The 25,262-nt window shown below is 38.4% G+C and overlaps 1 protein-coding gene across 16 annotated transcripts in view; it reads right to left on the bottom strand.

Annotated features, from left to right (window-relative positions):
* Positions 1 to 666: 666 nt before the first annotated feature.
* The window catches only part of LOC107225971 (thyrotroph embryonic factor), a 223,708-nt gene continuing 199,112 nt past the window's right edge, over positions 667 to 25,262 (bottom strand). For 11 of the 16 annotated variants that reach the window (XM_046746151.1, XM_046746152.1, XM_046746153.1 and 8 more), the window contains 5 exons: positions 9,988 to 10,130; positions 5,449 to 5,680; positions 4,663 to 4,811; positions 3,610 to 3,747; positions 667 to 1,089 (listed from right to left, as the gene is read on the bottom strand). In XM_046746151.1, the coding sequence (XP_046602107.1) occupies positions 1,003 to 1,089; positions 3,610 to 3,747; positions 4,663 to 4,811; positions 5,449 to 5,680; positions 9,988 to 10,130 (749 nt within the window). In that variant the 3' untranslated portion in view covers positions 667 to 1,002. The remainder of the gene's footprint in view (positions 1,090 to 3,609; positions 3,748 to 4,662; positions 4,812 to 5,448; positions 5,681 to 9,987; positions 10,131 to 25,262) is intronic. The other 5 variants (XM_046746140.1, XM_046746139.1, XM_046746148.1 and 2 more) reach the window with 5 other exon arrangements.

Below are 25,262 nucleotides of genomic sequence, written 5' to 3'. Positions count from 1 at the left end.
TCGTCAAATATGTTGAATACCCTCCTTCGATTGAGAGTGGTGTTCGAGGATTCTCGCAGTGACGAGTCCACGTCTCGTGATCGTGAGTTGTGTCGACTGCTGGTTCCTCGTTGAGATGTCGTGCTCCACCAAGCAAATGTGCGGATGTGTCCTGAGTCGGACGAAATAACTGATCTACTCTGCGTACGATATACGATAGATGATGAATAGATGTCCAGCCACATTTGTGCTCGACTTTTATACCTGCTAGTCGTCTAGTTTCGCAGATTTTGCGAATAGTGATTGGCCGTGTCCCTTGAGGAGGGAGCACGGTAAATCGCGTAATTTGGTTGGTTTATTGGTACGTGGTGGGGTTACCGAGTGTGTCGCAAGATTTGGGCTCGTCCCGACAAGCATAATATTTGGGGAGCTCGGGCTGACCGTCAGGTGCCGGTACGCCGGCAAGGCGTCCCGTCACAATACAGTTATGCAATAACTGTGTAAAGTTCCTCTTCTCTTTCCCACCCCCGCCACCCAATTTGTACATCGTTATACAATAACTAGATACAGTTATACAATAACTGTGTACAAATTGGGTGTCGGGGGTGGGAAAGAGGAGAGGAACTTTGGAGGCGGAGGAGGGAGTGGGTTGGGGGGAGGGAGGTGGCTGCTAGTGACACGTTGAAGAAATTTTTCGTATATTTATTAATTTTTTCAATTACGCTACTGGTTTATTACCATCATGCTTGCTTGTGTTTAGGCATGTGGGTGATGTGTTTGTATATTTTTCTCCTTCTTCTCCACCGTCTCTCCTTTTTCTTCTTCGCCCTCTTCGCCGTCTTTCTTAGTGTGCTCTCCTTGACTCGTTTTCGCACTTCACCTGTCGCTATGTAATCTAGCATTCAACTCTTGGTTTCTGTATGTGTGACGTATTTTGCGGACGATCGCCAGGATCCTGCAGGGGCCCCGATGCAATCCGGACTACATTATTTGTAAGTTAGGTAGACGTTGAAAGGCCGTTGGTTAGACGTCCGTGTACTTGCTCAGCTTATCACGTAGGAGTATGTTCTCGTTCTTTAATCTGTCCAGCTCCTGCCGCAGGCCCATATTCTGAAAAAATTAGAAGAAAAGCACTAAATATTAATTTATTCGCTTACGATTCTTATTTTGTTCTAAAAATAGGCAAAAATATACATATATCATTTTACTCGAGCCTTCTTTCATCAACAAATTTAAAATCGATTAACGATAATTTGCAGGAAAGACAAGACTATAATTTCAGCGACCTGTCCTTTCTATTATTTTTTCTTTTTTTCTTTTCTGCAACATAAATGTCAAGAATCGGACTTTCGTTTCGTCACAAGTCAATGTGAAGTAAAAACATGCGATAAGAAAGCTTTTTTAAAATAATAATTTCTTTTTTTAGTAATTATTAGTATTCGTAATGTAATAAATTTATTCAGTAAATGCAGAATATTCACTGCTACCAGGTGGCCTCTTCAGAATTTGGGGATCATGCTGCATAAAATTGTAGCAATTCTCTATTTTCTTGCAACTTTTTGAATTTTCTTTTGTTTTGGATTAAATTGTAGTGTCTGAGGTAAAGTTATTTGTAAAACAAATAGCGATATGTTTTTATGGAGTAACGAGCAGCGAGCTTAGAATTCTGGAAACCTCAATTCCTTCAAGAAAATAATCAATTATTCGTAAATGGGTTTGTTGAATAGTGGAAAAGGCACGAAGTTAGGAAGAAGTGGAAAATCATGTTGAAAGTAATTTTGTTACCTGAAGAATGGAAAGTAATTGTAAAGAGACACGTTTGATCAAGTGAATCGGTTTGTGATTGTTTGATAGATATTCTCAAGAAAATTAAATTACTCAACTATCGCATTAGACGAAGAAAAGAAGACAACCGATTAAAATTGAATTTAAAAAATTACGATTGAAATGCGAACAAGATGTAAACCTTTGTCGTAAGCTGTTTTGATACATAAAATAAGTTACGTGAAATTCATACAGTCTATTAATTAATCGTGTCTGAAGAAAACAAAGCGCAGCTTTTAAAATGAACGCAAAAATATAGAAATTTCTCAATGAACTCAAAAAGCTCGATACTCGATCAGTCGCTGTTGTCGTACGATTTTTTATTTGAAAATAAATATGCTACCGCCTTGCCGCCGCGTCGGACGCGTTGCTCTACGATCGAAACTAGTCTAGACTAGCAGACCAGATATCAGATGATAACCAGATATGGTCGTTGAAATATCGGATAACCGGACGTAACCTGCACCGCGGGGATCGCCGGCTGCACGATCAGTCGGCCGTGTCGATCAAAACCGCGGGCCGAATTGTCTAAGTATAATATGTACACGTCTGTATTCGTCAGCGATGCTATTCTGTCGAATTTCTCAACCAATCGTTATACATTTCGACCGGCGACCCTGAAACCGGGAGCCCAGAGCGCGTCTTTGCGAGGCGGGACCGCTAAAAATAGCTTTGATATACAGCCGCGGAATCCATAGACCGCACAATATGCCACTAATACAGCCTGTCACCAATGGACGTGTACATACACTGACGGTCTGACGGTTTTCAGTAGTGTCGTTCTATAAGTGTCTGCCCCCCGCCCCCCTTTATTTGCTGATACGCCATTTTCTATCAGATTAGAATCGTAGCGCGGTTCATTTGAAGTGGGAAACACAGGACGCTCCACCATGTACAAGGTGTTTCCAAGTAAACGCCTCAGTGTGTTGGGTTGCCTACCACTGAGGAAAACAAGTATCGGTACGAGTTATCGGCAACTAGCGCGTTTAAAGTCCTCGTAAGTAAGCTGGAACCGCCCGTTTTGCCAAGTTTTGTGGGTTTGGTCAAGCAGTTATTTCGTTGTTTGTCACGTTAAAGTGATTATACCACTCGACTTGACTGAAGTGATTATGGAACCGGTAGGTTTGTTTTATCCATATTTGTTCCCCTTGGACGTAGGCAATCCAACATGCTACGGCATTTACTTCAAAACACGCTGTTTGCATAGGAATTGGCTGAAAATGGCGGGCCCAATCAGAAAGTAGTTACGTATTTGTCTGGACATATCCTACAGCGACACTAATGTTCGTTTTAATTGACATACTTTAATCAATATGGCCGAGCGTCGTATTTATTGAAAGCAAGGATTGCGGTTTCAACGGGATTAGTTGTAACGACTATTAGCAAAAATTGAGCGATGATTCTATCTTTATCCGTCACACGACTGATAAATCGATAGAAAACATAAGATAATTTAATCGAGATCCGATCAAAATGGAGTCTGAAAATTTGAAGTGAGCCGTGGGGCTTTCGGTAACCTGTTTGAGTTGGTCGTGATTTTTTTTATTTTCCAGTTTTATTTTTATTAGCTAATTTAACCACAAGTTTCGTATCGTTGCTATTTTGATATGGAGGATCACAAAGTAAATTTATAGGTTGTACTTACAAAATAACCGAATAATTTTCGATTCTTTTACCGCCATGCTGCTTCTAGAATTGTCATACAAGTTGATGCTTTGTGTAAATTTTCAGAGACCACCAGCAAATTTTGTTTTCACGCAGCCCCGTGTGATAGTCAATTTAAGCAAGTCTATGATCTGGGCTTACCTCCTTTTCAAGAAAGCCGGCTCTCAGGGCAATCTGGTTCTGCTTCATGCGGCGCGCATCCCGGGACCTCTTGGCAGCCATGTTGTTCTTCCTGCGTCGCGCCCAGTATTTGTCATCCTTCAAATCATCCGGAACGAACTGAGACATCAAACACAACAGCGTTACGCATTCATACCAGAGGGTGAACCACTGAGAATTCAGCGCTGCTGTTCGGGATTCGTAGGAAATGAAGTGATTGAATGTGACTTGGGTGCGGAAGGAGATGGGCGAAGGCAGGGGACCCATTCGCTCGAAGTAGCTATCACGAAACGAGAGAAACCAGCATAAAGACCGACTCGATGGCCTCCGGTGTCTCTCGTCGCACGCGATTGCCACATCCGCAAGCACTCATGGTCGCTGGAAAAATACTCGGGACGTACATTGTGCAGCGTCGCAAAGTCACGTTTAATGGTATCACGATTATTCTGCAATTTGGAGAACAATTATTTTTCCCGCGTAAATAAGTCTCATCGCAGTGTCCTTCAGGTTTGTTTCAATACGAGAAGTTACTTGTAGATGCTGAATCGGAACATTGAAGATCCTATAAAAGACCGCGAAAAAAATCTCATGTACCGCATTATCGGTACTCCTTTAACTATCAATGTGCTTTTGGATTGTCATTGTTCGCCCAAATATTCCCCCTGTAAACGACACTACGCTAATTGTGAATAATTGTACACGAAGCAAGTCGCAATTGAAAGCATGTACTACTGAAACACACAACCTATAACTAGTAGTAATACAGTACACACCTCAAATGTCAATAGCTATAAAGCTTCTGGCAATTAGTAGAGAAGTCATTCCGAATTCGATTTCGTTAGAAAGAATAGATGAACTATCACGAAACAGAGTATGGGTTTTACCTGATGACTTGAAATCACTAAAACCCTGAACGTCCGAAATGTTTTCATATGCGTTTGAGAGTTGTCCTGTGCTACTAAATAATGGTTGCATATTTTAAACCGCCTTCAACTTGCTTGAGGGCAAGACATTATCACTGTATGGTGGACTCACCTGTTTCCGAGACTTCTTAACCATCGGCTGAGGCTTTAGTTCCTCATCAGAAAAGGCACGCGTGCGAGGATCAAAGTCTCGCCCGGATGAGGCCATGGACAGGGCTACAAGAGATAATCCAAATTGTATTGTTGACGACGAGTCCACCGCTGTTATCACCAAAAGCGCCATCGAGGAAACCGACAAGGCCCAAGGTTAGACTTATTAACCATAAACCGTCGCCTTCGCAGCCGTTGATCTCAAGAAGGAGGAATAAGAAGTATGATCTCGAACACCAATAAGGAAGGTAACCCAGGTCGATCTCTCCAATTTGATTTCTTTGGTAATAAGCTATTATACACTAAAAACTAAGCGACGCGTATTTGTTTCATCTGCCATTAATCACTTTAAGGGGATAAAACACACCCTCCAAAGTAAGGCATGTCAAGTGACGATTTGGCAGTTTCATCCACAAGAACATTTTTTCAGTTATAAAAAAAAAAAAAACTGCCACATCACTCCTTGACATGCCTCACTTTGGAGGGTGGTTTCACCCTCTTGAACGGTTTAATGACAGATCAAAAAAAAACACGTGTCGCTTAGTTTCTAGTCTACTACAACATATTACAAAAGAAATGAAATCGGAGAGATCGACCTGGGATACCTTCCTTGTAAGTGTCTTCGCCTCGAAGAGTGGCTCTTCGATACCAGCTTTGCATCCTACTCAATCGGTTCTAGTTTCCGGAGATCAGCGGGGGCGTAACGACGGATCGATGGCGTTATTTTCGGGCAAGTTATCATACTCACTCGAGTCTGCGGGTGATGGAGGGTTCAGCGTGTCCGGCGAACAGCATTCGCTAGGTGAGGGTGACCGTTCGCTTTTTGTCACCTCGAGGTGAAGACCCGCCGGCCCTTGATGTCCGCCTGCTTCAGCATTCATTTTGTGAAGTTGACTACCTGGCATCGGTCCCTGGCCACCCCCGGTAACCCCGTCAACAGGAATGCCGTTCTCCGAGAGGAACTCGTCCAGGTCCACGTACTGAAAATAAATTTTAATCTCGTTTGCAAGCTCTCCAAATGACGTGACTGTAATACGGCTTTTCAGCGCCGCTGCAGATCTTTTACTCGATGGTCTTCGACTGCTCAACTCTGGAGAGCGTGCCCTAGTAGCGTTGCCTTCAGTTGCCTTTATGCTGTACATAATTCCCTGCATGCGTGATTATCAATAATATCATTATCAACAATGAAAACTCTTGCAGAAAGTATTTTTGACTTTATCAATAATTTTTTGTATAATTTTTCTTTGGTTATAAAATTTTTTACATATACTTCACAATGTCTGAATTCATCGGTGTTATGCAACGTTATGAAATTTATAGATTATCAGCGACGATATCTCGAGATCGAGTTACCAGATTTCAATGATTTTGTTTACAATCGACGCGGCTTTTCCAAACTTAGAACTTGTTGGATTTCGGCTTTGGTCGGTTCAGCGCCTTTTGAACTATTTAAACAACAAATTCCAGTATATAAAAAAAAAAAATTATGATATCTCGAGAATGGATAAATAGATTTGAACGAAAGTTGGTACCGTAAGGTTTTTTGAATCACTGAATCAGGAATCGAAAGTCAAATTCACAAAATTTAAATTTGGCATATTCGATAAGCTAAGAAAAGACTAAAACATTCGGATTTTTATGAAAATTGGTACTTGGAGGTTTGTTCGATGATTGATCACGAATCTGAGGTCTGATTTACGAAATCTAAAATGGTGAAGAAGTGAGAAAAATATTCGGATTTTGCTTGTTATTTGTTTTACGTGTTTAGTTATTCAACAGGCAACTATTCTCCATGTCGAATCAGAATACATTTTCCATTCCGACTAACCACTCAAGGAATGTACCGCTTCACGAATACCGTGAAAATAATAATTCATCGATCTGACAACTTGATCAATATTACACAAATATTTCTAACTCATATGATAAACTACTAAACGGAAGTGAAGCTTACGATTGTAGCTAATAGTGTAATTTTTGGTTACCAATCGGCGAAAACGAATAAGAATATTCTTTACGCAAGGATAAGGTATTCTTGTATAATTTATGCGCAAAAGCTGGTTCAAAAGTTATAGATGATATTGCATTTTTCTTGTGATATTAGATCTCTTCTAATCTTAAGCAGTACACTTACCACGCAGGCTCGAGTTCATACCGATAACCAACGTTGAAGTAGATGCACTAATTTATTGCCATGTTTAAACTGTAGTGTACAACTAATTGTAAAAGGCGTAATCGCGAAAACCAGGAATTTGGATATTCAAGTTTCATTTTCGCAACTCCAGACATTGTGAATGTAATGGGAAGATTGCTGTTTACAACACCTGAATGTTGTACATTTTAGTATTTCACTCAGCTTTTATTAACAATCCACAAAATAGCAAATGTGTGCATGGCAGCACGGTATAAGAGCGAGTTCAAAACAAGGTTTCAAAATAATACTATGAGTGACTGTGAGAAGAGTTCAGGAACTATCGGCCGTAGAAAGGGAAGCTGCTTGAGCATTCTTTCAATTGATAACTATTTTCAGTCTTCTCCGAAGAATGAAAGCCTTTCAGTGAGATTCAATGACTTCAGGTGACTTTGATACCTATGGCCACAAGGTTCTAATTTAAAATACAAGGCTGACAAGCTGTTAAGAAAGCTTTATATACAAATTTCCGGCATAACCTAATTATTCATCAACCACTGGATTTTTCATTTCGTCAATGGAGTGGTCGGCAAAATGTTCACTCGTTTGCTTGAAGTTTGCTTTCAATGGCGACAAAATTGAAACCACAAGTAATTGTATTTGACGAAGGCTGACAATAAGCTCAATTCTCAATATTGAATTTTACCACAGTCAGTAACATCCCCGATACTGGTAAATTATACAATAATAATACTAACAAGGATCATCGCATGGTAATCGTGACTTCCATCAACCAAACAATTACGTCTTCCCCTCCTACGATCAAAGACAACCCGCGGTTTTGCATCGCAGTATGCAATCGTGTAAAGTACCAACTGTATAATCACAAAACGTCGAACATATAGTTGTCCGCCTACTGTTAATGACGCACATATGTAGCATTACGACTGCACGAACAACCTTGGCTAATGGATTTCTAACAATACTTGTTAACATGGTCAAGTGAAGTTCTCGGCGAAGAAGTGTGTAGAAGTCACTTTGATCAAGAATTGCGTCAACGAGAAACATTCGATGGACCAAACACTGCACATCTCGTCACTCGTCATTCGGGTGCTTTTGGTACCGATAACGTTACATGCACTCACACTATTCGACGGCAGATTTGTTCGAGTAACGTTGAGGTCAAGATCAAACCAAGTATCGAAAAATGAAATAAACAGCGTAGAAAAGTGGTGAATTTGTTCCTATGGACTTGTGTAGTCTCATGATTATTTCATCCGCTTTTAGTTACATTTTTTCTTGTATTTCTTCCTTTACTTTTATTTTTAACACCATTTTTAACTCTTTTTTTCAATATTTTTCGACAATCAAGATGCCGAGACAAAACTTTGATCACCCAAGTGTTGCGCGTGAATTAGTCGAAAAATGAATGATCCTCGCGGACTAGTTCCACGAATACGAACACGTATCTTCGAGGCTCTGACTTTCTATACACACTATGTTCAAACTGTCCGTGTAAATAAGATTACAGTGATCCATGGAAGCGGGGACCTTGAACTCTCGTTGGCCGAATACACCGATAAAGAATGTGATCGCATGTGAATTGAAATACGTACATAAAGAAATCGGGAGTGCAATTTGCTTTCGACGTTGGTTCGTACATCTCGCGAATTGCATGTAATTATTTCCAAAGTATATTGAAATTGATGTTTAGTCAGCAGAGAATCGATAATTGCAACCAACTTTTTTGACATTCGTTTTTCTAATTGATTCAAATCTCGAATGTTTTTTCTTTTTTCGTTTCAAATACAAACACTTTTTTCAGAAACGAGTACACGGTAACCTGGAAAGTGAGGAACTTGGTGGATGAATCTTTCGCCTAAACGATCGCAATCAAAATTAGCGAACAGAAAAACGGAAACTTCAGTATATAAATCTCTAGAACCACCTGGTATATAAGCGATATCTTCGATAGACTCAACGCAAACTTGGAAATGCATTCACGTCACTTCACATTCTGTCCTAAAACCACGCTTCGTTTATGCTGATACGTCACCAAGTCGAAAGGCAAAAATTCTACACGTGAAACAAAACAACCACGTTGAAAAAAAAATACAGAGTTAATCCGTAAAGTTTGATATCCTGTGTTATACAAAAGTGCGCAAGATGGACACGGGTCTACGGAAAATAAAACTGTCAAATGAAAATATGCTAAAAACAAACGTAGAAACGGGAACAAAACGCCACAACAGACGGGAAAAAGAAGCAATTGTTGTTCTTGCGGTGACGGGTGTTACAATAATACAACATATACACACATGCATTTGCAGTTTTGAATGTGTGGACGGGTACTCTCGAGCAAATTTGCGGTACCTTGTTAGATCCGGAAAGTGGATTTTTGTTTTATCGACGTTTCAGCAACGGTCGGTAACACAGATTACGCTCCGTGGTGTAACTTGCCTAACGCAGCCAAAATATAATGCTTTGAAATATTCCGTGTGTACTGAAGCAGTTTAAGGTAATAAATAAACGATAAGAATCGTAATGCGATGATTTGAATTGCGCTCGATCAACATTTGCGATCAGGTAAATAGACACAATCACGATTCTTGCAAATAGACTAATCGACCCATTAGAAGCATAAATCGTTGTGGCATGTTGAATACAAAATGTCTCGCTTGTTAGCTGAACAATGATTTGTAGTGTGTTAAGTGACGGAAAGTATCCGGGTATGTTCCACTTGTACGCTGATTAATATCGGTAATACAGTTTCAGACTCTATAATTTATTCGCGCAACATAAATAGTGAAAAACGGCTTTATACTCACTCACGCAATGAAAGATTACTGAAGTAGTGCAGCTACGAATAGATCGTTATTTCCAGTATCGGTATTTAAATTGGTTTATCAATTATGGTTATATATTTGATAGGAGGATTCCGATCAGTGCGATGAGATTGTAATCACCCGGTGAGTTGAATTCTCAGGGTCCGTATGAGCGGGCAGAGGATGTGAACACGTATCTCATTGACACACGCACACACACACACGCATGCATGCACGACTGGATACAAGCACAACTAGGGAAACGGCACTTTGGTTTCTTGCGGATTGAGTTTGACCTAGGCTTCTTACCGTATCACGGCTGTATACATACATGATTTAATACCTTCAGGTCGGCATCGTAGGGTAGCGTTTTGTCCCAAAGGTTTGGTCCTAGGAAGGCGGCCTGCGCCTCCACATTACCCCACAATTCTCCGTCATCTTTTTTCTCCTCCGGTATATCTTTCCCTTGTTTTCCTGCAACAACATTATTTCAACATTGGTTAGTTATGTCATGGGCTACAAAAACACGTGACATTTTTTTAGTCCAGTTACTGGCATCTCAAATTCAATCTGAAAAAGACTTTTTTCTGAAGATCATGCCAAGGTTTGGTCAAAAAAAAAAAACTTCCAGTTATGAGCTTTAATAAGAACGAAAAATCGATGGTAAATTGTGAGTAATGTTTTTTCGCCCAAGGGCAAATCCAATTCAAAATACATAGGATCGCAGTTTTCCCCCATAATAATAAAGACGATGTTCTAAAAGTTTTATAACTTTGACACAAGTTTCCTGATTTCTTATTTTTATTTTTTTATTTTCAACAAAGTAAATTGTGAGAACAATTATATTTCACAAATAATTAACCTCTTATAACTCAATTGTTGTTTTATCGCGTACGGAATTATTATTTATATCCCATTTCGATGTTCACTGACGCAAATTGAAAATTTTTCAATTCATTCGTTTGATGTTAGTGAAATAAGTGCGATTGACAGTAGTTATGAATAAATATAGGAGACGGATTATTTAAAATACTTCAGTTCAATTATATATTAGGTATTATAGATCCAAAGAATTCTTACTGTTGAGCACTGTAATTATCAATGGAATCACCCAATATTTGCAAAATCTCAATATAAAAGAACACTTAATGCACGCTTCACCGTCTTCGAAAATCGAACTTTCATTGTAAATACGCATGGTAAAAAAACTGCCTAAGGAGACTGAGGCTCGCGATTCTGTACGTAACGAAAGTGTGGTTCGGGAGTTGGTTTTTATTAAACGAAGTGCAAAAAAGCGCAGTTTTTAATACTAGGACATAAAAGTACTCTTTTCTTTACTCCGATAGTCTATATTTATACTGTCGCAGAAACGATTACTTTGCGTATAGAACGCAGACAAAGGCGCATAAACCAGTGTGGTATTACATAAATAGTACATTTCGTAGGAATACTATCCGCACGAGTTTCGAGCCGAAATTTTTATCAAGAAATTCAAGAAATCGTGACGAGATTGCAATTTTGAGGTTAAAGTGCTAAAAATACATTTTTGGTTGTATTGACGCGGTAAAGCAGTTTTGAATCCATATTACTTGGATGAAAGTATACTGTTAAACGTAAGAACATAAATGCGATGAACCCGCGACTGTAGAGTAAATTCCGCCAGATTTAAGAGGGCGCCCTAATCAATTTGGACGTTGTCGTATACATCCCCAAATATCGAAGTCCATGTATCCTTAATGCGAAAGAAAGCTTAACAAACCCATTCTATACGCTATTCTGTCAAAAACACTCAAATACATTTTCATTAGACGCAGCGATAAAGAAATAGCATGTATTCTATGAAATCGCAATAGTAAACCAAGAGCCTCCCGGTAATCCACCGAACCGCGTTTACTCAAAATTTGCGATGGGTTACCGGTAGTACACACTTTGCGATACACTAAGTTTGATTAGTTCTTGTACACCTAGACCACAAATTGCCGTGTCACAGTATAGGTATAGTTTGTTCCATATTAGTAAATCACATTTTTCACATAGATCGATTGAAATGAATCTTAAGTAACATAATTCCGATTTTCCAATAACGCATTTAAATTTATTTGTAATTACACTTATGGAACTGTCACATTCTGTTTTTGATGGTTTATTTGCGGTTTCTTCCGATTTTTAAAATCAGTGTTGATTCGTTTGTAAATCAGATCAACTCGGTTATAATGCATACCATCAGTTAGAGCTGCGATACATTTATTACCGCTGCCAAGGAATGTTGTGACTAAATTTACCAATTTCAATTTCAGCGTTTAATCTATGTTTATTAATTTTTTCTGTCGACACCTTTTTTTTTATTCAACAATAGCGGCGTTACATTCTCAATTGTGCAATAATATCGCCAATACTTGCAAACTTGAAATTAATTCAATCATACTTTGCAATTTTGAACCAAGAAACTCGATACATTCATCGTTTTTCTCGCCAGGCAGTTATTATTAATTCCTCAACTTTTTCACTTCAGCCTCATGTGAAAGTGACTGCTCGTAGAATGAAAAAAAAAAACTTGTCATCAAATATTGTACGCAAAACTCTTACTTGTTCGTCAATTCGTGACGTCAAGTTATTCAAATTGTGCAAATAAACCTATGTTTCATCGCCTCAGCTTCTCGACACACACGCATACCAAATGATGCTAATAACATCGATACAGATTAGTGTATTTGATTTATTTTATCCATTATAGTCATGTCGTTTACCTATTGAAACGTTGGTGGAAAACAGTGAAAAAATTGACTGCTATGTAGAAGGGTTGATTATGTTGTTGAAACGGTTATCAACCAGGGGCGTAACTAGGCTTTTAAAGGTCCCGGGGCAAGGATGCAAATTGTCCCACCTGGATAAATAATGAAACATATTTTTCTGAAGAATACATCTGACAATACAGTACGAAAACAAAAGAGTAAGAAATCGTGATTACGAATCCGAATTAAGTATTACAACTTCATTTTATACCCACTGTATTGGGCGCCCCAGGGGGGGGGGGGGCATTGCCTAGTCACGGTCCTGTAATCAATATATATGTTTCTGCATATTGAAATTGCAGTCCTATAAAGAACGCCCGGAGCTCCCCGTATTAAGCGTAAAAAAAAGTCGAGCAATTCGTCGTAGTGCAAGTCTTTAATGTGAGCTGCGAATAGCGCAGTGAGGTTTGGACGAGGGTCCAAGGAAGAAGACAGCTAACTAACAACAAGTGGTGGTAGGTAGCCATTGGCGTAGCTAGGAGGGGGCAGGGGTGGGCGCCCCCCCCCCCCCCCCCCCAAGAATGTTAATATTACTTATTCGTAAGTTCATTACAAGAAATAAGCATTCAACATATTTTAATTATAAATAAACAAAAATTAATAGGAGCGTTTGCTGGGAATCGAACCGCGGACTCGGTCCGCGCAACAAAAAAAAAAGTGTATGCTTCTACCATTATCACCACCGCCTCAAGTGAGAATGTGAGGCAGTCTCAACCAACTCAGCCACTTTTCATTTATCTTCTAAGATCGGTTTTATAATTGGTTATACAGTAGTACTACTTAAAGGTACTCTCTGAGAACTTTTTCAGATTTTTTAATTTACTCATTTCGGAAATGGTTTTTCTTAACCCATATATCATAGAAGTTGAAGTCGGACAAAAAAATGTTTGCACAAAAAAATTTCGTTTTCCCATGACCTATTTAATACAATATATATCATATTTTCGATGGCATCAAAAAGGCTATTTAAAAGCGGTAATAAAAATGTTTTACCGAACAAGGTGCATTAAGGTACATCTGAGTTCCTCTTTTCCATGAATTATATAATGCGATATATATTGCGATATATATACGTGTATATATCGCATTAAATAGTTCATGGAAAAGAGGAACTCAGATGTACCTTAATGCAACTTTCTCGGTTAAATATTTTTATTACCGGGCAAAAATTAAAACTGAAAAAGTGTTGAGCCAATTTTCAGAAAAAAATAGAAAACTAAGACTTATTTAATTGTGTACCTACTGAAAGTAAACTTTAAAGACTCGTCACTAGATTAAATAACCATGAAAAATTAATTGATTATTTTTTAAGGTATTGCCAAAGTTTAATATTAATGTCAACATTAACGTGTGATTAAAGCAACGCAAGTTTCATATTTTGTGTATTACGTGATTATTGATTATTATATAAATTTCATTTGAAAAGAGCATGATTGTGGACAAAGCTAGTTTTTCAAGTCAAGCCGGTCCCTCCTAGGCCCCCCCCAGGAAAAAATGCTGGCTACGCCCCTGTAGGTAGCCGGCAGTCGGCGGCTCTAGCGTTGTTCCTACGTATGGAGAACTCATAAACGGTCGCAGAATTGTGTAGTAATGGCAAGCCGGTCGTTTGTAGCAACGCGATAGTGGCGGATAGGTTACAGCCGCCGCGTGTTCGTGTGCGCCACAAGAATTGTGTGGTGGTAGGGTCGACTGTCAAGGCCAGTCGTGACTAGCCTCGTCACAACACACCACGGAGATCTTTTGCTGCCGCCGCCGTGCCGCTGCTATCGTCGCTTCGCACAAAATTTACAAAAATATTCTGTACGACGGGGCAATACGCCGAATTTACATTCCAGTTTCAGGAACGAATAATCATCTTGCAGGGGCGCTTGTGTAACTATTTTTTTAAATCACGCACCCCCTTTTTGAATGACAGGGTGTATAGAGTCAATGACTTATCAAATTTCCTGATATCTCCCGGGTTTTCCAGACGAAAACAAACATTTTTCCAGGACTCGTTTCAACCTAACTTCACTAACAATACTTCACTTTGGACATGCAGATTAGTTGAATATTAAACATCACACGTTTTCATCGTAAGTTAAAGTAGTCCGATTTTTCTGTGAATTCAATTTTGCTTAAACTCAACTGCCAATTATATCATTAACCCTTCGAGAGTAACATCATTTTGACTACCCTTAAATGGTAACGTCGGGTCACTCGTGGCCGATGCTTAAAAAAGAGCTTTAAAATGCTTTAAAAAATCTGAAAAAATTCATGGTGACTCATTAACTATCCTAGAATAAAAATAATTCACCATAATGCCGATTTTTTTTTTTTAATTCTGTATAATTAAATAAGCAATTTAAAATGTGTCGAATGCTTTTTTTTTCAAATAGCCATAATTTTTGATAAAATTAATATTTTTTGATGATCCAAGCGGGAAATGAAAGTTTAAGAGTTGTACTTCAACAAAAAAAAAACCCGAATGGCCGCACGAATGGATGGAATGCTTAAGTTTTGAGCATGAAAAATCGGTTTTAAAAAATGGGTAATGTACGAAATTTTTAATAAATTAGACATTTTTATATTTTTCAATCAATTTATTGATGAAAATGACATTTATTTTTAATTTTGTAATTTTGACATGAATTGTTTAAAAAAAAATTTAGTAGAAAAATATAAGAGATTGGCCTATAATTAGACGCAATCAATGCATGTATCGTATCTGTGGTCTTCGCAGACAGGCTTGCGACACTTGCTGCAGCACAAAAAAGTCTTTCTATCCTGTGACGGTTTGCACTTTTCGCAGTCATGTACGGTAACGTCGGGTCACTCGTGCCTTTTCGAAAATATCTCTGATCCTCACGACGGGTGGTAAAGGATTACGGCGTCGGCGCATAGGGATCTAGTAGCCTACTACAATACAATTTTTTCCAGCACAGTTCGGCCGGGCTCCCTTCCCCCCTCCTCGAGCTACCAATGAGAGTTACTTTTGCCGAGGCACGAGTAACCCAACGTTACCGTTTAAGGGTTAAACACTACAATTTTAAACTAACGGAAGATTAGTATTAACCATTCTTTCGAAACATGAAGGTAGAAACATCAATCTGAGGATATCAAATGTTTTTAGTACTTGTTTATATTTTTCATAAATTTGACGTAGTACTTAAAATCAATTTACCAATCATTAAAACCCCACCAATAACGATATTTTTCGTCATTCATATACTCTTTTCTCGTCTCACGGAGAGTAATTTTATACATTTTAAAGAATCTTCCAGTAGTGAGGAAAAAATACAAAAATTCCAGTACACCTTCTCGAATACCCTGACATTTCCCGGTTTTTTCAGTCGCGTGTAAATTACCTGACAATTCCCGGCTTCCAGATTTCCCTGACAGCAAGACACCCTGAATGACCAAATGAAATTAAAGCTATCCTTAAGATTTATTTCAGGTTGGGTTGGGTCAACAGACTATCCGCGATACATGTGATTATGATGTTCTAAGTATATCTTAAGTTATGGTTAACAGGGAAGGTTGAGTGCGCATGCGTTGGCACATGCACAGATTTCACACGAGTTAAAGCGGTCCAGTGCACGGCACGAACTGCTGCCAACCTATTTGACCAAACGGTTTCTAACCTCTTGCGTGACACCTGTTGACACACGCACATACTACCCCTCCATCCCCCTCTGCTCACTATAAGGTCGCAGTATTCACCAGGCTGCACTGTTAACAATGTTCATAAATTTGCCACTTATTTACTGTACAAAAATCTGCTAAATGTAAAATTTAGTGTTTGAAAGAGAGTTACTAGGCATTTTCATTACATTGCAATCAATTTTCTTAATTTTGCTTGGCTTGATTATAGAGACGCTAAATTTCTTATATTGGTAAATTGACTATACATTTACTGTACGGCAGTTGAAATTTACTAAACATGTTGCTGAGTTTATGTGACACGTGTACAAAGAAGTTCGATTAGAATCCGTTGAAATTAAAAATCTATTGTGGCGAAAGGATTTAATGTACCTGTATTGATTTTGCTCTGCCATTTCGAATATCCCATAACTAGATTCGGAAATCACTTGTGTGGACTTTAAATTCTAAAATCGCCCGGAAGAATTTTAGTTTTACTTAATAATATGTTAAACGTACTGTATTTAAAAAGTTTCTTAACAGTTATTGGAAATTTCGGAATCTCCTTGTGAATCTTCTCAACTTGAGTATCAGGCTTAAGCAAAACCCAAAGAATTAAGATAAATTTTGGAATTAGCAACCAAATTTTCGATTCATGAAAATTACACCGTAAATTTACTCACACGTTCTGAAAATTGACTGAGTTTGGATAGTGAATACGTTTGTAAATTCACTCAGAATTGTATTTTGATTAGGAATTCTGAAAATGTCTCTAAAATGCGGCTTCATCGATGCAGTTACTGAAAAATTGTTAAAATGATGTTTGTGCTCAGAAAAGGTCGTCGTAATCAATTATTCATCCATTTTTCATCTACTTTTTTCAGTTCACAGTTTTAGTATACATTGACCATAAAGTTACTCATTTCGTAAAATAAATTTAGCACCCTGCAATTGAAAATTCCTGTGTTGAATTGGCAGATTCAAAATCGAATAACGGTAAAGTGTATCTATGATATTTATCACATGAATTTTTCTTAATTTTACTAAATAGTACGGTTATTTCACAATTCTGGTTTTGAAATTACTTACCACACGTACAGTAAATTCACAATACCGAACCCGAATAGTACATCTGCTGCAGGGATAAAGCTTGTGTAAGATGAATAAAAGGTCTCCGTGTAAAGATTTATTCCAATTAATTGGCAGGAGAGACTGCAGAGTACGAGAATCGCTGTCATGTTTTCAAATAACTTCCATCCGCAACAGGGATAGAAATAGTTATTCGATGTTCCATGTAAACATTCAAAAGCATTTGGAATCCATTTTTCAAATGTTTTAACAATGAAATATCAAATTGAAATGCCAAAAGAATGAGAGATACGTCAGAAACGGAAGTTCAACGCTCATTTTAAAACACAACGTGGTCTATAAGGGATAAGCTTCAAGCTTCTAATGCTCACAACTAATACCATAACGTAATGCTTTCATTTCTACGCAGTATGGTGAAGTTTTGAGTTTGTTGAGTTTCTCTCTCGCTGTAAAGTAGCCGTAACAAAAGTTCGAAAACTGGGTGCACCTCATTTCATGTATTACAGTTTGAATAGTGTAATGATTTTGAAATTCTAATCACACACCTTGTGATAATTTCTGCAAATTGGCAATGAGAAATAAATTAGCGGAAAATTCCATTGGTGAGCTGACCGTCTCTCCATTATATCTCTAATAGTTCCGTTGTGCATTGATTCACGGCCAGTATATTCTTCCGGATGCTGCTATTTCTTATTTCTCATTTTATTTTCAACTTTTGTTTCTACTTTTGAAAAAGTGAAAGAGAGAGACTCGTTTTTAATACATAATTGACAGAAGGCGCAACTGAATTTAAAAAAAGTGGATCTTGATGGTTACGACAACCCATTTCATCTTCGAGTTTATCACGATACACGGAAGAGATATCACTTTGTATCTTACGTAATGATCGTCCTGTTAAAGCGGATCTTGAACTTTAGAGCCAGTCGATGTATTCGTTATTGATATGCATCATATTAGCGATTCATCATCCTTCTACTTCATCCTACTTTTTCAACGATAAGAATTCAGGTTTGCCTACGCGTGTAACTTTCTGCAGCTATATTATTTTTTAATTGTTTTGTACAGTGATCATTTTTTCGATGCTACCTATGCAGCGGTAACGAAACAGTTCACACGATATAACTTCACATGCTTACGTCCAATATTTATGTACGTATTTGCATGAAAATCGATACACATAATATGAGTATCCTGTTTGATCAACCTCTTGTGATAATTCTTATCAAAATTATAATAGGCATATCCTCCCAGGTTTCTTACTTATTCCTTACTTTATACACGTGAAGATTTTGTAATTCAATTATAGCTGGAATACTAATTTGAAAAGAATGGTAATCACGTTTGAAATGCCCAGTTACTGTTTTTGGTCCATCATCTTGAACCTACTCATTTGAATTTTAGATTTTCGGAGCTAGATTCACTACCAGCAAATTCAAAAACCGTACGAAAGTAGTTGTCATCGGGGTTACATGACGTTGATATTTCATGCTCCATCTGAAATTTCACACGTTTTAGATTAAATTGTGAATTAGCGACTTCAATAGTCGCAAATCATCGAAAATGGACTTTCTCTAAATTGATGTTATATTCGGAGTCTATATCCATTACATCGGAACCAGCATTCCGAATTTTCAAAATTGTAATTAATGTTCATTATTAGGGGACCTCTCATAGAAAACAAGTTGATTGGAATAGCTGGAATTCATCCGAATCAAACTGTCCCTCTAAATAAACTTCTTTGTTAAAGCCAGCCAACTTTTATTTTGATCACTTTTCTGCATATCCATTAGAGTGAATTGGTCAGAATGTAACACCTTGTACATGTATATGGTGATCGGACGTCGCATTGTTGTCGCAGCCTTGAGCGTCCCCGCGTTACAAACCGGCAACAATGAGATGCACAATACTGTTTCGTGTTCAAAAATCGGTATCTCGAGTCGTTAAAACAGCACTTGCCAATGCCTGCCCATAACTGAGAGTTAGAAGAAAGCTGATGTTAAAAAGCCTCACACCATTACTTAACTCAGTTTCTCTCTAGTCGGTACTATTCCAATGGATTGTACAATAAAAAATGGAGTGTATAAGAACCTTCGTACATCAATTAATGACTCGAAATGGGCGTGCGATCATTTTCGAATTTGGATCGCTTTGTTTCACTGAATAAATCAGAATATTATTGTGCTAATCACGGGACGATAACCACAAGAGATCAGTGATCGCAACTCATTACATCTCCGCGGTACAGAAAGGTCAATGACCCAATCGTACCATTGACAACCCTAAAAGTGTAAGACAGATTTATGATACAAGGAATTTGTAAAGTTGATAACATTCGTGCCGATTTGGGTGGCAAAAGCTTTGTTTCGTGGTAAAAATCGTGATGGTGTTCTATCAGAGTATGATTCAAGCACAAGTAGGAACTTTTGAGATATTGGCCGTCGTCTTCGAAAGACAATAAAAGTTTAAAGAATAGCGTAATAAGTAAACATCTACACTATCACCTTGTGAAATTGCTCATAGGATATTTGGTAGGCATTTAGAATTTTTTAACGACACTATTCAGGGGCAAGATATAATAATTGTTATGGGGATTGAATTGGTATCACGCTAAAGATATTACTCATCCTCATGATGTTAATGAATACAGGTTTCCACTAACTGCTACCGTTCTCAGATGCAGTTGTGAACCCCGTTCAACACATTAACAATCATAAAATTTATCCTGCAATTGGTTTCAGAATCATTTTACTGGAAGTCAGAAAATCAAACAACATAGTCCGGGTTTGTGAATGAATGGATAGCATCAGCCCCCCCCCCCCCCCCTTCTTTACAGTCTCCCCATTGCTCCCTGGTCCCCTTCTTGATACTCAACGCCCCTACGAGACTTGACCAACGCCAGGTTGATCCCATGCATAGGGTCGCACAGCCAGCCTTGGGCCAAATTATAACGTACGTCGTTCAGCTGCTTAGCCACCGTAGTAACTCCACTCTTTGCTCAGTTCGTAATATTTATAAAAACCTAGTTCACCCGATGGGCGACTAACAGGGAACTCATTTCGCCAGCACTTTCCAATGTCTTCATTCCCGGTGCTGACCACGTCTCCAAGGAAATGAATGACCGATGACGGTTGATGAGTCGTCGAACATTTGATCAAAGGTGGAAGGAGTCGATTATATTTGCAAGAAGGTGAAAGTATATCTGTGTTCAGTGAAAAACCGACCCGCAAGGGGTTGATAATTTGTTTAATCATACGAGGAATCGATTTTCCGAAGACGAAAAAGTCGGCGAGGATAGTCTTCTAGATCCTTAAGACTACTTCCCAGGGTTAAACGTTTTCTTGCAAAACAAGATGACAAGATTAATGTTCATGTGCTAAAATAAAGGAGACAAACAAGGAATCTGGGATTGGCACTATATGAATTTTGTCCAAGTCGTTCGGGTCCTGCGTTTCAGGTATTCGGCCAAGGATTTTCCGGTTGGGTTAGGTATCCTTGAATCGGGGCACGAGCAGCGATTCTTCTTTTTCTTCACCAAATGTTATATCCGCACCCGTAAAACCGAAGGTTGACTTTCTCGTCGGGACTGCTGCATTGTCCTCGTTCTTTTTTCTTCTCGTTTAACCAATTTTATCGCCAAACACGATGGTTTCTGTCGCTGACCGAGTCGATATGGGGGCAGAGGAACTTGAGAATAGGAATTTGAAACGACACCAACCTTCTTGAAACGTATCTACTTTATGTCTATATCATAGAAACGTGATTCAAACCTAACTAAATACGACGTTCTATTAATTGGCCATATATCACAATTCATGCTGTCGTTAGTTTTGGCTGAATATTCGTAGTACCGATTTTCGCCCCTCGCGGCGTACCTACGTGTCGTTCGTCGCTTGAAAATATGTATGTGCGTACAAATTTAGTATTGCAGCCATTTTTCCAGCCACAAGTTGTCACTTGAATTCAATAATCATAACATTGGACCGACCAAACAACATGGACACAGTGAGTGGCGAAAATTGGTATTACCAACTCTCAGCCAAAGGCCAGCCTAACTTTGTTTTCCAGAGTGTCTACACCTTGCCCTCTTACTTCCTGTACACGGCGCACATTTGAGTCTATCAGCGTTGTATATTCACAGCTTAAAACTGGTAAAACAATTCAATTGCGTATCGTTTATGCAACCAAAGAATAAAATGACACATTTTCGTGGACTTCCTTCATCATCAACCATCGGGATGATGGTATAACAAGTTTGCAGATGAATACATGTATAGATATAGCTTTGGCTTGTACCGCGTTACTGGGCCACCTCGTAACCGACTCAGCATATAAACAATCACATTTGTTTGGAGATAGTTTTCTGCGACCTTGGCCGCCGGTTATTTTAAACATCCGCTGGGAGGCGAATACCTCGCATTTTCCTGGTCCATAACCTATTCCAGATATCTTTCATCGTTGGTGTATGTAGAAGAGAAACGGTTGGTGAGGAATATTCGAAAAAGCGAGACCACGCGTTGGTGGAAAAGTTTCGTTTCATCGGAAGAAAATCGAGTGAAAATACACTACCGGCGGAAAGTTTCCGGACAAGAGTTGAAAAAAGTGCCGGAACGGTTTTTTATGCCATTTCGCCGGTAGTTGGCCTAGGCCAATTTGACTAATGGCATTTTAAAGAGGGGGAATTCACCTACATTTTGAATTTTCAAACAAATTTTTACGATTTTTTTTACTCTTAGCACACAGTTTTGAAAACGACCATTTCTTGTCGTTTTTTTGTTCCTTTGTGAGTGGACCCCGTTTGCAGTAAAAAACTTTTTTAAGCATTTCTCCGACTAAAATCATAAAGGGGGAAGCCTAAGCTTCAATTTCGTTTTATAGAAAAATTTTTGCGAAATTTTTTCTAATCTATTTCCGGTCGGAGCTCGATGGATCTCAACACCATGATAATAATATAATTAAATTTTCTACTTACATATTATACATTATACATAAATTTTACATAAAATAAGTTTACATATTATACATTATACATAAATTTTACATAAAAATAAGTAAATTTTCTACTTACATATTATACATTATACATAAATTTTACATAAAAATAAGTAAGTAAAAAATTTAATTATATTATTATCATGGTGTTGAGATCCATCGAGCTCCGACCGGAAATAGATTAGAAAAAATTTCGCAAAAATTTTTCTACAAAACGAAATGGAAGCTTAGGCTTCCCCCTTTATGATTTTAGTCGGAGAAATGCATAAAAAAGATTTTTACTGCAAATGGGGTCCACTCACAACAGAACAAAAAAACGACAATAAATAGTCGTTTTCAAAACTGTGTGCTAAGTGTCAAAAAAAATCGTAAAATTTTTTTTGAAAAGCCAAAATGTAGGTAAATCCCCCCTCTTTAAAATGCCGTTAGCCAAATTGGCTTAGGCCAACTACCGGCGAAATGGCATAAAAAATCATTCCGACACTTTTTCAAACTCTTGTCCGGAAACTTTCCGCCGGTAGTGTATATACGAGGAAATTACAAGAATTATATTTCCAGACGAATGTGTTACCAATTTTCGTTTTTATCACAACGATGAAAAGCCGTTTACAACGATTCGAGCAAACATCGCGTGCTGATATTCGAACGGCTCACGTTGATCATTTAGCAAAAGAAATAAAACTGGCTCGTATAAATATTAGTATCCAGAGCAACTGGAAAGATTACCCTGCAGCTCCCTCCTCCTTCTTTGAGCATTCGTACAGATCAAGTGTAGGTAGGCACACCTTCTCGCAGTGATTCTGAAACTACTAATTATTTGGACAAGTTCAAGAGAATTATCCAAAAAATTAGCTATCTCAAAATTACTGCGGGCATATGCATCCACAAATGTGATGCTTGAAACGTGACGCGCAAGAACCTGCTAGCTCGGCGTTCATGCAAGTATTACCTCAAAGTTATACGTACGAGGAAACAATTCCGAGCCTCCGAGAACACGTTGGAAAGCTGGAATCTATCGAGTGTCAGTTACTGATGGCCTTGGCAAACGTAATCAAGATCCAACTTGCCGCGACGATGAATTATACAGATGCAATACACGTGCCTTCGCCTCGCGTCACAATATTCTCACATTCACGAAATGCGCCGTTTTATTTTGTACTCTTTTTCATGACACCGTCGTGATTAGCGATTTTTTCCATAAATTATATTCACTTCCGACGAGTCACTGCTTTCAATACGTTAAACAGGTTTTCAACAGAAAATTTTTCCACACGTGCTTTCGTGCGGATGAAATTCAGGATCTTCTCCACAAACGCAATCGTCTCGTTCGTCATAATTATTCTTCGGCCGAAAAAGAACAAGAGAAATGGAAATTCTCACCATTGACAGTCGAATATTTTTATTTGCTTAAGTGTTTCCTTTCTTCTCTCGTTCTCTCTCAACAGAAAAGCACTACATCAGTATTCTTCGGCGAAATGACACTTTGTGTCAATATTTTGCTGATCCAACGAGAAGTTGGAATGATTAGAAACCGTAAGAAGCTTTCCCCGGGTAGTAAAGAGTTGAGGTGAAGGATGCACGCCACCCTTGTGGGTCTTCGGGTCAAGGTAAAACTTCAAGCATATCTTTGGAGTAACGCGAATGCATTGCCACGGCTTCAATCTGATTATTTTCTTTCCCTTTGTCCTTAACAGCCAAGCTGGAGAACGGCCTTGGAGAATGCATGTTGTATTTGTTGCGTTAACTTCCAATTCACACAGAAACCTGTATCTCAAAAATACACATATATTATAGGAACACATGGATTTACCGTGTAGTATGACGGTTATTCCGTTTCTCTAACACATTTCTTACCACACGTAACTGGAGTACGATGTTCTATACAGTACAAGACTAATTCTCGTACCTCGACAGTAAATCCATCCGTTAATCTACCATACGTGAATTTCGATTATACCCTGTTCTCGGTGCAACTATGTCCTATTTTCCTCACCATTGCTATTACAGTTCAATAAAAAATTCATTCGTGCGTCGGAGAGAGCCTTCACTGGTGAAGACACTGAGGAACATATAGCAGAGAATAACTTGCAGTTAAAGAAAAAATGTAGATATATCTCAGAGTACCGATGCTCAAATGCATAAAACTTCATCATATTTTACCGGATAAATGATCGATAACATTCTATTTCTGTAGCGTTTTTTCCTTCGGCCAGTTGCACCGAGACGCGAAAACGATTTACCGCCTGACCGTCAAAAGAAGGGGATAAAACCTGCAGCCCAAATTAGTTGTCTAACGCTTTCTAAAGACGACTTGAGTTAACACAGTACACAGCACGATGGTGGAGTAAAAACTGGTGAGTGTAATCAGGCAAAACAAAGAAAGGTTACAACTCAGAGTATGGGTTCCGAATTTGAGGTCACACTGACGCGGCAACACGTAGATACTAATTTTTAACACGGTGTTCGTCAGGAGTCATGCCTAGCCGAGTTATATCCTCCAAAAGAGGTTAGCTTTTGATATTTACACTCTTCATAATCACGACACAAAATCGTCTGTTTCTAACGAGTTGGTGGTTCAAAATGAGAATTCTTGCGTCCTTGTATCAAACTATGGATAATTGGATAACTATATGTCCATTCGGAATTATCTGAACGCTATTACATCAACATCTCAAGACTACCAATCCGGTTTCACTCTAATAACATCAATGATCATCGTAAAGTGTTCGTACAGCTCAAAGGTTCAAACTCCAACCTATTTCCTGAATTCCCAGCTCCATTTTTATTATAATTAACGAATGAGGTCATTTCTGATCTCTTGAGTTGTTAAAAACTTTTGTTTCCGATATTTCTCAACTCATTTACGTATACTCATCCTGACCAAGAATTATTGTTTCAAAATATTCATGCGAAAAAAAAGAATTATTTTTTAAATAATCTCAACGACCGTGCGTCCATGTCGAAAGCCTTGTTATCGGCAGCATTTGAATAAACGTCAATGATACATCCTAATTTCCATTTCCTCCCTTGTTTGAAAGAACCCTGAGTGTGAGATTAAAATTTTTCTCCTTGTCATAACAGATCCCAACTTCTCATGTCAGCTTAGTTATTCACC

The sequence above is a fragment of the Neodiprion lecontei genome, chromosome 7 (assembly GCF_021901455.1).
Source record: "Neodiprion lecontei isolate iyNeoLeco1 chromosome 7, iyNeoLeco1.1, whole genome shotgun sequence".
Lineage (NCBI taxonomy): Eukaryota > Metazoa > Arthropoda > Insecta > Hymenoptera > Diprionidae > Neodiprion > Neodiprion lecontei.
The sequence above is the reverse complement of the archived record's forward strand: the minus strand, read 5'-3'. Positions and strand labels throughout refer to the sequence as shown.